General features: G+C 49.5%; 1 protein-coding gene across 2 annotated transcripts in view; it reads left to right on the top strand.

Moving 5' to 3' along the window:
• LOC108802053 (probable ATP-dependent RNA helicase DDX17) overlaps positions 1 to 15,563 on the top strand; it is a 73,571-nt gene that overhangs the window by 4,747 nt on the left and 53,261 nt on the right. For both annotated transcript variants that reach the window (XM_018573939.1, XM_018573941.1), the window contains exons 2-3: positions 5,999 to 6,003; positions 7,946 to 8,019. In XM_018573939.1, the coding sequence (XP_018429441.1) occupies positions 7,985 to 8,019 (35 nt within the window). In that variant the 5' untranslated portion in view covers positions 5,999 to 6,003; positions 7,946 to 7,984. The remainder of the gene's footprint in view (positions 1 to 5,998; positions 6,004 to 7,945; positions 8,020 to 15,563) is intronic.

Below are 15,563 nucleotides of genomic sequence, written 5' to 3'. Positions count from 1 at the left end.
CAGACTTCTAGTTCCTTGATGATGTTTAAACCAAGAGCCACACTAGTTGCTAACACAGAGTATTTTATAAGACCCTTTTGAAGGGTGTTCCGGAGCCAGCCCCTAGGCCGGGGTGGGCGGGCAAACTGGCGGAGGATGAACCTTTAGTTTATCTATCACCGCCCAAATTCCAAAGTATAAAAAATGTAGGTTGATTTTCAACCTCAGGTTTTATGACTTTTAGGGAGAATGCGGGGGTCACCTGGGTCACCCCTCTCCAGACCTGATTGTTGATATAAACTGTCCAATCCTAATATATGAATGTGTGGTGCCATGCCTGTAATTAACGACCGCCATAAAAGCTTACAGAGATATGTTGGAAGGTCACTCGGACTGGGCAATAAAAGATCATGGCCAGAGAGCAATCTTTTTGTGGAATGTGGAATGTGGTATGTGGTGGGGGCCTGTCACATCACTAAATGAAGACTTGCAGGTGCTCTGAACTGGGGCACAAACAAATTCTATTTGGCAAAATTCAGACTAAAATCCCCCAGGATCGTCACAGCCGGTACTGTAGAAAGCAAGGCTGCGGTGGCGGCGGAGGGAGCCGAGTCGCATTAGCCGATACTTCCTCTATAGCGCCGGTTAATAACTTCTAACATAACTTTGGATTGTTGTACATTTTGTTGCACATTAAAAAAAAAAAAACATCCCCTGAAAATAAGACCTAGTGTGTTTTTTTGGGGCAAAAAAAATATAAGACAGTGTCTTATTTTCGGGGAAACACGGTATTTAACCGCTTAAAGACCAGGTGTTTAGACTGAATTTTATACAATTTTTTGGGGACAGATAGAGCATTCTTTTGGTGGTATTTAATCACCACTGGTGGTTTTATTTTTTACTATATTCAGGAGAAATTACTGAAAATTTTGAAAAAAACTTATTTTTTTTTAACATTATGTTCTAAAACAACTATTGATGAAGCAGAGATCTGCTTCATCAGCTTCTCTCCAGCATCTGAAGCTGGAGACTGACATGAGAATGTGGAAGTGATGTAATATACACCACTTCCGCATTCTGACAGCGGAGAGGGGACCGGAGGGAGATCGTGAACCAATCTCCCGCTAATCCCCTGTCAGAGAGCCACTATGCTGGTCCCGGGCTCGCACGCATCCAAGAAGCTCCCGGCCGGCGGTGTATACACAATGGCCGGCTGGGAGGTACTTAATCTCATTTATGAACAACATTACACTAGCATCAAAAATCTGGCGCAAATATATCCCATGAGACCATATGCGAGTTCAAACACTCACAATTGCTATGATAAATTTGGAAATTCTTGAGAATTGCTTAATCAATGCATTACGCTTTAAGGGCAGGTTCACACCATTTCCCGGACCAGATCTGAACCACATCTGGTATGCAGTGCATTGCATTTTGCTGTGTTTTTGCCACGTTTTTACCATGATTTTGCCGCATTCGGGAGCTTTTTTATACAGCTTAAAGGTGCATTCCAGTGCGTTTGCATGCATTTTTGATGCGTTCCAGCGCATTTCAGACCAGAGAAAATGAAACGTGCAGTATTTGTCTGGTCTGGTCTGGTCTGGTCTGGAACGGACTGCACTGGTGTGAACAGAGGCCAGAAATTGCATAGGGATACATTAGGATTAGGGATGTCCCGATACCGATGCTAGCATCGGAATCGGGCCCGATACAGGGCATTTTGACAAGTACAAGTACTTGTCAAAATGCCCTGTATCGGGCCCGATTCCGATGCTAGCATCGGAATCGGGCCCGATACAGGGCATTTTGACAAGTACAAGTACTTGTCAAAATGCCCTGTATCGGGCCCGATTCCGATGCTAGCATCGGAATCGGGCCCGATACAGGGCATTTTGACAAGTACAAGTACTTGTCAAAATGCCCTGTATCGGGCCCGATTCCGATGCTAGCATCGGAATCGGGCCCGATACAGGGCATTTTGACAAGTACAAGTACTTGTCAAAATGCCCTGTATCGGGCCCGATTCCGATGCTAGCATCGGAATCGGGCCCGATACAGGGCATTTTGACAAGTACAAGTACTTGTCAAAATGCCCTGTATCGGGCCCGATTCCGATGCTAGCATCGGAATCGGGCCCGATACAGGGCATTTTGACAAGTACAAGTACTTGTCAAAATGCCCTGTATCGGGCCCGATTCCGATGCTAGCATCGGAATCGGGCCCGATACAGGGCATTTTGACAAGTACAAGTACTTGTCAAAATGCCCTGTATCGGGCCCGATTCCGATGCTAGCATCGGAATCGGGCCCGATACAGGGCATTTTGACAAGTACAAGTACTTGTCAAAATGCCCTGTATCGGGCCCGATTCCGATGCTAGCATCGGAATCGGGCCCGATACAGGGCATTTTGACAAGTACAAGTACTTGTCAAAATGCCCTGTATCGGGCCCGATTCCGATGCTAGCATCGGAATCGGGCCCGATACAGGGCATTTTGACAAGTACAAGTACTTGTCAAAATGCCCTGTATCGGGCCCGATTCCGATGCTAGCATCGGAATCGGGCCCGATACAGGGCATTTTGACAAGTACAAGTACTTGTCAAAATGCCCTGTATCGGGCCCGATTCCGATGCTAGCATCGGAATCGGGCCCGATACAGGGCATTTTGACAAGTACAAGTACTTGTCAAAATGCCCTGTATCGGGCCCGATTCCGATGCTAGCATCGGAATCGGGCCCGATACAGGGCATTTTGACAAGTACAAGTACTTGTCAAAATGCCCTGTATCGGGCCCGATTCCGATGCTAGCATCGGAATCGGGCCCGATACAGGGCATTTTGACAAGTACAAGTACTTGTCAAAATGCCCTGTATCGGGCCCGATTCCGATGCTAGCATCGGAATCGGGCCCGATACAGGGCATTTTGACAAGTACAAGTACTTGTCAAAATGCCCTGTATCGGGCCCGATTCCGATGCTAGCATCGGAATCGGGCCCGATACAGGGCATTTTGACAAGTACAAGTACTTGTCAAAATGCCCTGTATCGGGCCCGATTCCGATGCTAGCATCGGAATCGGGCCCGATACAGGGCATTTTGACAAGTACAAGTACTTGTCAAAATGCCCTGTATCGGGCCCGATTCCGATGCTAGCATCGGAATCGGGCCCGATACAGGGCATTTTGACAAGTACAAGTACTTGTCAAAATGCCCTGTATCGGGCCCGATTCCGATGCTAGCATCGGAATCGGGCCCGATACAGGGCATTTTGACAAGTACAAGTACTTGTCAAAATGCCCTGTATCGGGCCCGATTCCGATGCTAGCATCGGAATCGGGCCCGATACAGGGCATTTTGACAAGTACAAGTACTTGTCAAAATGCCCTGTATCGGGCCCGATTCCGATGCTAGCATCGGAATCGGGCCCGATACAGGGCATTTTGACAAGTACAAGTACTTGTCAAAATGCCCTGTATCGGGCCCGATTCCGATGCTAGCATCGGAATCGGGCCCGATACAGGGCATTTTGACAAGTACAAGTACTTGTCAAAATGCCCTGTATCGGGCCCGATTCCGATGCTAGCATCGGAATCGGGCCCGATACAGGGCATTTTGACAAGTACAAGTACTTGTCAAAATGCCCTGTATCGGGCCCGATTCCGATGCTAGCATCGGAATCGGGCCCGATACAGGGCATTTTGACAAGTACAAGTACTTGTCAAAATGCCCTGTATCGGGCCCGATTCCGATGCTAGCATCGGAATCGGGCCCGATACAGGGCATTTTGACAAGTACAAGTACTTGTCAAAATGCCCTGTATCGGGCCCGATTCCGATGCTAGCATCGGAATCGGGCCCGATACAGGGCATTTTGACAAGTACAAGTACTTGTCAAAATGCCCTGTATCGGGCCCGATTCCGATGCTAGCATCGGAATCGGGCCCGATACAGGGCATTTTGACAAGTACAAGTACTTGTCAAAATGCCCTGTATCGGGCCCGATTCCGATGCTAGCATCGGAATCGGGCCCGATACAGGGCATTTTGACAAGTACAAGTACTTGTCAAAATGCCCTGTATCGGGCCCGATTCCGATGCTAGCATCGGAATCGGGCCCGATACAGGGCATTTTGACAAGTACAAGTACTTGTCAAAATGCCCTGTATCGGGCCCGATTCCGATGCTAGCATCGGAATCGGGCCCGATACAGGGCATTTTGACAAGTACAAGTACTTGTCAAAATGCCCTGTATCGGGCCCGATTCCGATGCTAGCATCGGAATCGGGCCCGATACAGGGCATTTTGACAAGTACAAGTACTTGTCAAAATGCCCTGTATCGGGCCCGATTCCGATGCTAGCATCGGAATCGGGCCCGATACAGGGCATTTTGACAAGTACAAGTACTTGTCAAAATGCCCTGTATCGGGCCCGATTCCGATGCTAGCATCGGAATCGGGCCCGATACAGGGCATTTTGACAAGTACAAGTACTTGTCAAAATGCCCTGTATCGGGCCCGATTCCGATGCTAGCATCGGAATCGGGCCCGATACAGGGCATTTTGACAAGTACAAGTACTTGTCAAAATGCCCTGTATCGGGCCCGATTCCGATGCTAGCATCGGAATCGGGCCCGATACAGGGCATTTTGACAAGTACAAGTACTTGTCAAAATGCCCTGTATCGGGCCCGATTCCGATGCTAGCATCGGAATCGGGCCCGATACAGGGCATTTTGACAAGTACAAGTACTTGTCAAAATGCCCTGTATCGGGCCCGATTCCGATGCTAGCATCGGAATCGGGCCCGATACAGGGCATTTTGACAAGTACAAGTACTTGTCAAAATGCCCTGTATCGGGCCCGATTCCGATGCTAGCATCGGAATCGGGCCCGATACAGGGCATTTTGACAAGTACAAGTACTTGTCAAAATGCCCTGTATCGGGCCCGATTCCGATGCTAGCATCGGAATCGGGCCCGATACAGGGCATTTTGACAAGTACAAGTACTTGTCAAAATGCCCTGTATCGGGCCCGATTCCGATGCTAGCATCGGAATCGGGCCCGATACAGGGCATTTTGACAAGTACAAGTACTTGTCAAAATGCCCTGTATCGGGCCCGATTCCGATGCTAGCATCGGAATCGGGCCCGATACAGGGCATTTTGACAAGTACAAGTACTTGTCAAAATGCCCTGTATCGGGCCCGATTCCGATGCTAGCATCGGAATCGGGCCCGATACAGGGCATTTTGACAAGTACAAGTACTTGTCAAAATGCCCTGTATCGGGCCCGATTCCGATGCTAGCATCGGTATCGGGACATCCCTAATTAGGATGCATTTTGGGTTCAAGTTACTTTGGCTGCAGGAAGCCTTCGGTTCAGCCGAACCAAAGGGCTGCTCTATGGACTATTCACAATAGCCTGTACAGCAGCCTAAGGAAACAGCCGAGCAGAGCGCACATGCTTCGGCTTGGCACAGCCGAAGAAACAGCAGGAGCAGGGAAAACGGTCCCGCGAAGCTGACTGAATCCGATTGTTAAAAAATAGATAAAAACACACTGTTTTGTGGAGTTTCCCTCCCAATTCATACATGACACTTTAGGTCTGGAAAGAATTTTAAGGGGGACCCAAAGCCCAAAAAACGTGGGGTACCCCCTAGATTTCCCAACCAGAGCCTTAAAGGAGAACTATGGGGTCAGGGCTTTTCCCCATAGTTCTCCTTAGGGTAACAGGAGGACACAAACTAGCATCCTCCCGTTACCCTAAGCTTAGTAATGCGCGAGCTACAGCTCGCGCTATACTTAGACGCTGCAGCCGGAGCGGATCCTGACATCGATGTCAAGATCCGCCCAGCTGCGTGAGTGAAAGCTTGCTCTGCCTATCTAGAGGCAGAGCCAGCTGTACCCGCCCCCTACCCTGTCCGTTCCGCCAGTCAGCACTGGCGGATCGGAGCGGGGAGGGGGGAATCCAGCTCCCACCCTGTCACGGCAGAGAGCCGTGACAGGATCGAGAGGTGAGCGAACGCCAGTATCTGTTCGCTCACCTCCCGATCTACTGAGCCAACCTGTGACAGTCTCATTGTCACAGGTCGGCTAGAACTATGAAGTGAGTGGAAATCACTCATCTCATAGTTCTCCTTTAATCTGATCACTGGCATGGTAGGGCAGGAAAGGTGGACGAGTGACCGCCACCTCCCCTTCTCTGCACCATAAAAGGCCACATGCTCTTGACATTGGGAGGGTGGAAAAAACCCAACAAATGCTCCAACGATCAATCCATCATTTTTACACTGTCATTTTCACTTTGTTTGCTACCTCTGAGGTAGTGAATGGAATGATTGAGCCGAATGTTGCTCGGGTGCATTCGGCTATTCACTCTGTGCTATTCGGCCCATTTGAGTATAGGGCTGAACAGCAGAGAATGAACTGCCGAACGTTCACCTTAGCCAATCCTTATGGTGCATCGGCTGAGGTGAATGGGTTCTTCCCTTCGGTTTGGCAGAACGTGCTGAGGATGTTTGGCCGCAGCGAAGGGAGATGGAGTGAGCAGCATGCAACCGATGTACGACTAAAAATAGCTGTACAGGGCTGCAGTGAATAGCCAAACAGGCTTCAGCTCACTTCACTTCCGTTCAGTTATTCATTAGGCTGCTTTCAGCAGCTTAGTCAATATCCCAAGACTAAAACTAGTCTTAAGGTGCCCACACACTTTGCGATAATCGTACAATAATCGCAGGAAATCCCGCGATCGTACGCTAATCGCAAAGTGTGTGGAGGGCGTGCGACCTCTGCTACTGTAAGGTCGCACGACTTTTATCTTAGGAACATGTTCGAAAACCAGCCCGAACATCGTACGATTTTCGGCAGGTTTGTGCCATGTTCGCAAGATAAAAGCCGCACGGGCCGGTGTGCGCAAGTGCACACTGCCCGTTTAGCATTGCGGTCATCGGAAGCACGCCCCTCAGCGGGGCGGGCTTGCGATCATCGTACGTTTTTTAAATTACCTTACAACCATCGCAAGACAAAAGTCTTGCGATGGTTGTAAGGTCTGTGGCCAGCTTTACACAGAGAAGCCAACTAACATATAGTCAATGAAGGATAGAAATCACCACCACTCAGCAAATGAAGTTCAAAAAATAATTTGTCACATCTCTGCCCTGATGAAGGGACCCTGCGCGGTCCTGAAATGTTGGATTATGCGATATGTGTGATGTTTGGTCCAAATAAATGGATGTTATTTTTGTAACTTCATTTGCTGAGTGCTGGTGATTTCTATCTTTCATTGACTGCTGTGCACGGCACCATCCGTGATTGTCACTTCGAGCAACACGATTGTTACTTGGACCAGGAACGCTGCAGGGAGTGTAGGGGGACTTAGTTTTCTGGAAACGTAACATATAGATTTATTTTTTTTAAGAGAAAATGCTTTTAGACTTATTGAGAATTTAATGTATGTATCATTTGAAATGTATGTTACCTCTGCCTGCTGTTACATTTTCGAATTGTCTTTTCAACTTAGTCTATGCAGGATAATTAACGTAGTAACATTGCTGCAAATTATGACATAATGGTTACCACCTTTCACGTTCACAACACCAAACTAAACCATACTTCCTACCGCGGCTATACTACTAAATTCTCCTAGGAACGCCCACTACTGAAAAATACTGTAGAGTGAGTGACGTCACGTGGGGGCTGGTTCCTATTCTTTGTCTGACTTACGAATCTCTTTGTCTGCGCAAACACACTGCAGGACGGCATTTACACTACGCCTGTAGCGTCGCGCGCCATTTCAAGAAAGTGACGGTGGTTAGGTGAAGAAGACGGTGGCCATTTTGTGCTTGAGCTTTTTCGGACATCAGCTGGTCTGGGAAACTACAACCGTTTTTCTCTCATCTTCAGTTACGCATAAAAAAGGCGTAGGGATATTGATTTAATTTCCCCTATAGTGCCCAATTATTTTGGTATTACCTTTTGAAGTAATTGGGTGCTGTGCGACCAAAGAATGAGAGGAAGCTTTATGGACAGGGACCGAGGCGGGTGAGAATAATTTGCCTTTGTTTTGGTTTGAGCTCTTCGCTGTGGGAAGTGTTGACCGACGTTATAGATGCCCTCCCTCTGTATCAGGACCGGCCGATCCTTTGGCCAGTGGCCATCCTTGGTGGGATTTGAAGGTGCGCCAGCATGAAGGAGCAGCCTCTGGGGTCAGCTTTACTTATTATTAAACGATGAGCTGCAGGAGAGGGGCTGACCTTTGGACCCAAGTTTCATATTGTGTGGGTAATGAAGCAGGGAATGTTCTTCCTTGATATGGGCAACATCTCCGATTTTGCTCTAGGTTTCTTTGCACATTTAATATGTAACCTTCTTTTAAAGGCGAAGTTCACCTTTTTGAAAAAAAAACCCCACTATAAGAGGAATTTATCAATTCTGGAGCAGTGGTCTATAGTAACCAATCAGCTTCTCTTTCATTTTCAAAGCTTAAAAGAGAGCTATGGGGTAACTTTTAAAAAAAAAAAAAAAATCCCATAGTTCTCTTTAGGGTCACGGAAGGACATTAGAATATGACCCAAAGCTCAATATATATAGGGGGAGGGGAATCACTGCAGGGAACCCTGACTGACAGTCACCACTCTCTGCAGGGAGATGATCGGGAAGTGAGCGAGCGACTGTATGTGTTCATTCACTTCCCGATCAATAGAGCCGACGTGTGACAGTTTCAATGTCACGTGTCGGCTCTAACTATGAGAATGAGTGTAAATCACTCACCTCATGGTTCTCCTTTAACAGGAGAGAGAATCTGAATGGTTGCCATGAGCAGCAAAAAATGAAATACCTTATTTTAGTTAAAATAAAATACACTATTTGAGTGTTAAAAACATAACGTTTACTTCAGAATAAAAACTGCAAATTTTATGCAACCACACTGAAATGCACAGCATTGTGGTACAGCGCATTCCAGTGTAGGCAATCACACTGCATGCGGGAGGCATGTTTGGGGTGCCATTGAAATGAATGGCACCACAACGCATCTCCCGCAGCGAACACATATCGGCGTTCGCTTACCTCTCGATTCTGTCACAGCTCTCTGCCGTGACAGGGGAGGGGCTGGATTCCCCGCTCCGATCCTCCAGCGCTGACTAGTGGATCGGACGGGGGGGGGGGCGGGTACAGCTGGCTCTCCCTCTAGATAGGCAGAGCCAGCTGTCACTCACGCAGCTGGGCGGATCCAGACATAATTGTAGGGATCTGGTTCAGCTGCGGCGTCTCAGTATACCGTGAGTATACCGAGCTTAGGGTGACGGGAGGACACTAGTTTGTGTCCTCCAGTTACCCTAAGGAGAACTATGGGGAAAAGCCTTTACCCTATAGTTCTCCTTTAGGGCCTGTTCACACGACGTCCGTTTTGTGTGCTGACCGGCTCCGTACGCTGCTGCACTCAAAATGTATCCCTATGTGTTTTATGGGCTCCAGTTCTCACGTGCGCAGTCCGTTCAGCTTACGACAGAAAAAATACTACATGTCACATTTTGTCCGGTCAGGAAACGCAAACGCGTCAAAAACGCACTGCAGCTACTATACTAACAGCCCCACTGGGCCCTAAGGGCCTGTTCACATGAGATCAGGTCCTGATCAGGTGCGGATCTGCAGACTGATGCAGTGCGTTTTGGCCGCGTTTTTGATGCGTTCCAGTAAAAAAACATTTTTTTTGCTGGAGTGGGACTGTTAGTATGTTAGCTGCAGTGCAGTGCGTTTTTGATGCGTTTGCGTTTCCGGACCGGACAAAATGTGACATGCAGTATTTTTTCTGTCGTAAGCTGAACGGACTGCGCACGTGAGAACTGGAGCCCATAAAACACATAGGGATACATTGGGATGCATTTTGAGTGCAGCAGCGTACGGAGCCGGTCAGCACACAAAACGGACGTCTTGTGAACAGGCCCTTAAGGACCCAAAGTCCTCTATCTCTTTTTCTGTGTCCCCTGTTATCAATGAACAGGAATCCTCTGAGTGTTCCTGTTCATTCATAACATGAGGACATGGTATGTTTACTATAACTACAACTATGAATGAACAGGAGGGGATGTAGATCACTCCCATTCATTCATAATTGAGGATATAGTACAAATACCATATCCTCAATTATCTACAAACACTCACTGATCGCTGAGTGTTTGTAACGCTCTCCTCTCTGACACGCTGTCACAGGAGGCTGATCGACCGGTGTAGGGAGGAGAGCTCAGCCTCCTGTGACAGTGCGGCATGTCTCCGCCCACAAAAAATGGGGATAGAAGCGCTACTACCATAAGGAATTGGTTTTATGCAAAATTGGAGAAACTTACCTCAAAGTAATGGCTGATGCGATATCATCGACGAGGGGTGAATAGAAGGGGGACTTCCACTGGTGGGGATTGTGTACAATCAGTTGTGCTTGTGGGAAGGTCAGGGGGAATTGAGGGTTAAGGGGGTGCTGGATGGTGGTGGGAGCCTGTGTCCGATTAGTGTATGGAAGGGGGGTGACAGGCACGGGTGGACATAGGCTGTTGGATGATGTTGGGACTGAGGGGGGTAAGGTGCAGCTGGTGTGCACTGTGTTGCTGCTTGAGGATGATGGGCCTGGCGACTGAAAGTGACAGGTCAGTGTGGGCATATGTACGTTCCAGCCCCGTCACCCATCCCAACACATCCCACTCCAACCACATTGGACTTCCCGACCCCACTCCCAGTCCCGAATCACCAACACCCACTCCCCCCCACAACCCCTCCCCGGCCACCCAGTCCCTCACACCCGATGAAGCCCTCCGCCGAATTGATGATCACCTTACCGATCGTTGCCTAGAACCCACCCCCACCCACAACAAACCTTCCATCAACACCACACCACACACTTCAATCAATCCCTCTAGATGACCAAGCCCTATCCACCTCCACCGACCACGCTCCACACCTGAACACTCAGCATTCCACCAACACAGACACCACCCCATCTTCGTCACATCATTTTTTAGGATTAGGCCCCATGCGCCCCCCAAAAAGAAAAAAAACGAGAAGGGGAAGAAGAGGAGGAACACACTCAATACGCCACAAAAAGAGAAAAACAGTCCCCAAACAATCAACAGTAAAAATCTTCAACCTTTCCAACCACACCCTGACCCCCCATGAGGAAACTTTACTCAAAAAAGGCCTAAATTTCGCACCTGACATTAATCCCAACTCCTTCACCCTGTTCAAAGACCTCAACAAGTTCATCTGGAACCTTACCCTCAAAAGACACTACAACAAAACTACCCCCCCAGACGCCAAGACCACATCTCCCAGTGCCCCTACGCCCCCCCCGAGACCCGGCACCGGACGCCGACATCCTGGCCATCCTGGAAGAATTAGCAGATCCTGAATACCCAGCCGATCTCCTCCTAGAAAACCTATCCAGCCCAACTTATAGACACACCTCTCTCCACCCGCCTTCCAAATTCTACCCACTTAAATCCAAAGGAGCTCACATTGAAACGTTCTACCAAGTCACGTACACTGACTTCGTCAAATTATGTGATCGTCCACAACAAAAAAACGCAACACCAAAAGCAAATAGTCAGACTAAACGTTTGAACAAAACCAACCTATCCCATCATGAACGGAAAGCTCTCAAAAACCTGACCAACAATAAACTTATCTCCATCCGACAAGCGGATAAAGGCGGGGGTATTGTTATCCAAAAGCGCGACGACTACACAAAAGAGGCCCGCAGACTATTGTCTGACACCACCACCTACCAAAAACTAAAAACCGACCCACTACCCCAATTCCTGAACGCCCTGAAACCCCTGATCGAATCCGCATTCGACGAAAAGATCATCACCAAAAAAAGAGAAAGCAGTTCTATGCCCCCCACAACCCAAAACACCCTTCTTCTACCAACTACCCAAGATCCATAAAAATAGCACCGCACCCCCCCCGGGCGCCCCATCATTTCAAGCATCGACAGCCTCACCAGCGGCCTCTCCCGTTATGTAGACCACTTCCTACAGCCCATCGTCACTACCCTCCCCTCCTACCTGAGAGACTCTGGACACTTAATTGAAACACTACACCACTACTCTTGGGAGCCCACATACCACTGGGTCTCCCTTGATGTCTGCTCACTCTACACTTCCATTCCCCACCAAGTAGGCCTCCAGGCCCTGCAATATTACTTGTCCCATGAACCCGAGCTCCATCACAAACAAACCCAATTCATCCTCAACTCCACCAAGTTTACCCTTGAACACAATTACTTCACTTTCCTAGACGAATTTTACCTCCAAATCCAAGGCACAGCTATGGGGGCCAACTATGCCCCCAGCTACGCCAACCTAACCATGGGCTTCTGGGAGGACACAACAACCCCTTTGCCCGACACCTGATTTTCTACGGACGTTACATTGATGATATCATCATCATTTGGGACGGTCCCCCTGACACCATCAATGACTTCGTTACGCACTGCAACACCAACCCCTCAGGACTGAGTTTCACACACGTCACGGACAAATCCCAATTGGTCTTTTTAGACCTCGAACTTACCCACTCCGACACCGAGATAATCACCAAAACACACTTCAAACCCACAGCCGGCAACTCGTATCTCCATTACAAAAGTTGCCACCACCCTATCTGGAAGAGAAATGTCCCGAAAGTTGGGTTGTCCCAGGGGGTGATTGTGCCAGTTCTGTCCTCGGGTTTTATTCAAACCTGTTTACTGTGCCCAAGAAAGAGGGGGTGCGGCCCATCCTGGACCTCAAACGCTTGAACACCTTCGTGCGGGTCCGTCGGTTCCGGATGGAGTCGATCCGGTCCGTGGTTGCATGGCTCCATCATGGAGATCTGCTGGCCTCCATCGATATCCGGGATGCATACCTTCATGTACCCGTTTGCGAATCTCATCAGCGATATCTTCGTTTCGCGGTGTGGGAGGACCATTTTCAGTTTGTGGCGCTGCCCTTCGGGCTGGCGTCAGCCCCACGTGTGTTCACCAAGGTGCTAGCCCCGATCCTGGCGCTGTTGCGTTGTCGGGGGGTTTTCGATCGTGGGGTACCTGGACGACCTGCTCCTACGGGTGGAGTCGCATTCTTCTATGGTGACGGCTCTGGGGGTCACGGTGCGGTCCTTGGAGGAGTTCGGGTGGCTTCTGAACCTGTGAAAATCTTGCCTGGTGCCTTCACCACGCTTGGAGTATCTGGGTTTGGTTCTGGACACTGTCGCGGCCCGGGTCTTTCTTCCTCGGGACAAGCTCCTGAAGCTCCGTTCCAAGGTCAGGCTACTGAGGACTCGCCAGTGGTCGCCCATTCGCGTTTGCATGCAGGTCCTGGGTCTCATGGTGCCCTCCTTCGAGGCGGTGCCCTTTGCGCAACATCATACCAGGACCCTGCAGAGGAACATCCTGCTGCAGTGGGACAAGTCCCCCCTGGCTTTGATGGCGTGGCTGTTGAGAGCCGGGTCCTGAAAGACCGGGGGTTGTCCGATGCGGTCATCTCCACTATGCTCAGGGCGCGTAAAGCGGTCTCTCTGAGAATTTACCATCATACTTGGAGGGCCTATTTTGCCTGGTGTGAGGCTGGGGCCCTGTGCCCGCGTTTATTCTCCGTCAGCAGAATTCTTGCCTTTTTGCAGCGCAGGGTGGCCCAGGGACTGGCCTTGAGTACTGTGAAGGGCCAAATATTGGCCTTGACGGTGCTTTTCCAGCGGCCTCTGGCATCTTACGCTCTGGTTCACACTTTTGTTCAGGGGGTGACGCGCATTGCTCCCCCCGTCCGCTCGCCTTTGGCGCCGTGGGACTTGAATCTCGTGCTTTCCGTGTTGCAGGAATCTCCCTTTGAGCCTCTTCGGGAGATTCCGCTTTTGTCCTTGTCGCAGAAGGTGGCCTTTTTGGTGGCCATCACTTCCGTGCGGCTGGTGTCGGAATTGGCTGCCTTGTCCTGCAAGTCTCCGTTGCTGGTGTTGCATAGGGACAAGGCGGTTCTCCGTCCTAGGCCGGCCTTCCTGCCTAAGGTTGTGTCGGCATTCCATCTGAATGAGGACATTGTCTTACCTTCCCTGTGCCCGAAGCCGGTTCATAGGAAAGGAACGTGCGCTCCACTGTTTGGATGTGGTTCGCACTCTTTGTGTCTATTTGGAAGCTACGGCTTCTTTTCGTGCGACGGACTCCTTGTTCGTGCTCACGGAGGGCCCTCGTAAGGGTCGGGCCGCGTCGGCGGCTACCATATCTAGGTGGATTTGCAATGTGGTTATTCAGGCGTACGCCGTTAAGGGGCGTGAGCCTCCTTTCCCTGTCACTGCCCATTCTACTAGGGCTGTGGGGGCTTCCTGGGCCTTTCGTCATGGGGCCTCGGTTTCTCAGGTTTGTAAGGCCGCTACTTGGTCTTCTGTTCACACCTTTTGTTAAGTTTTACAAGGTGGACGTGTTAGCATCGGCGGATGCTGGTTTGGGGCGCAAAGTGTTGCAGGCTGCGCTTTGAGGGGTCTTTTGGGTGTTTTGTTTGTTGTTGCCCATCCCTCAGTGTGTTACTGCTTGGTGACGTCCCTACCATTCAGGATCTACGATCTGTTGCCCTGTGTCCTTCAATGAACGGGAGAGAAAATAGGATTTTTGTACTCACCGTAAAATCCTTCTCTCTCCGTTCATTGAAGGACACAGGTCCCGCCCTCTTTTATGGGGTGTACACTCCTAACTGCTTGTTACTTACTGGAGACTTGTCAGCAAGTGAGGGGTTGGGCCACCAGCAGGGGCCGCCCCTAGGCTGTCTTGTCTTTTAGTTATGTGCCTAGCGTCCTACTCCTGCAGGTGGCGATATACCCTACCATTCAGGATCTGCGATCTGTTGCCCTGTGTCCTTCAATGAACGGAGAGAAAAGGTTTTTACGGTGAGTACAAAAACCCTATTTTTCACGACACTCATCGTGCCCTGTTTTCAACCGCGATTATGTGCAATTGCATTATCTATTGAGCCGACGTGACCGTTTCATTGTCACACGCCGGCTCGAATTTTGAGGTTGATTGATTTTCACTCACTTCATAGTTCTGCTTTGCTCACAAGCCCCCTATGTGATAGCACATTAGAGGTGACAGGTTCTCTTTAAGGTGGTATTAGGGGCTGCATCAGACCCCTAGTGTCACCTTTCCACTTCAATAGCTTTAGCAGGGGAATGACAGCTGTAAACACTGCAGGCAGTAGCTGGGAGCAATAGCCAGCCTGCTATTAGCCATTTTAAATTGCAATAGCAGGCTGGCACCTGCCTGCTGTCAATCAACAGGGAAGGGAACTGAAAGAGAAAGTTCTCCCTAATGTCCTCAGGGGAGTGGAAATAAAAAAAACTACTCTCCCCAGTTTTAATCAAAACTGTATTTAACCGTGCCACATAGAGCTTCTCATTGGTCAGCGTGGCCACATGACCATGGTGTCAAACTACTGCTTGCAATTTGCAAGCAAAATGCATAGCGCAGGGTAGTGCTGGACAGCAGTACGGGGTACAGATAATACACCCGTACTTGCGGAGGGAAAGAACTGTTCGGCAAAAGGTAAGTTTAGCTGGGGGGGGGGGCCTCCTGG

The sequence above is a fragment of the Nanorana parkeri genome, unplaced genomic scaffold (genome assembly GCF_000935625.1).
Source record: "Nanorana parkeri isolate BGI_ZX_2015 unplaced genomic scaffold, ASM93562v1 scaffold2630, whole genome shotgun sequence".
NCBI classification, from domain to species: Eukaryota; Metazoa; Chordata; class Amphibia; order Anura; family Dicroglossidae; genus Nanorana; species Nanorana parkeri.
This window is presented reverse-complemented; position numbering and strand designations above follow the sequence as displayed.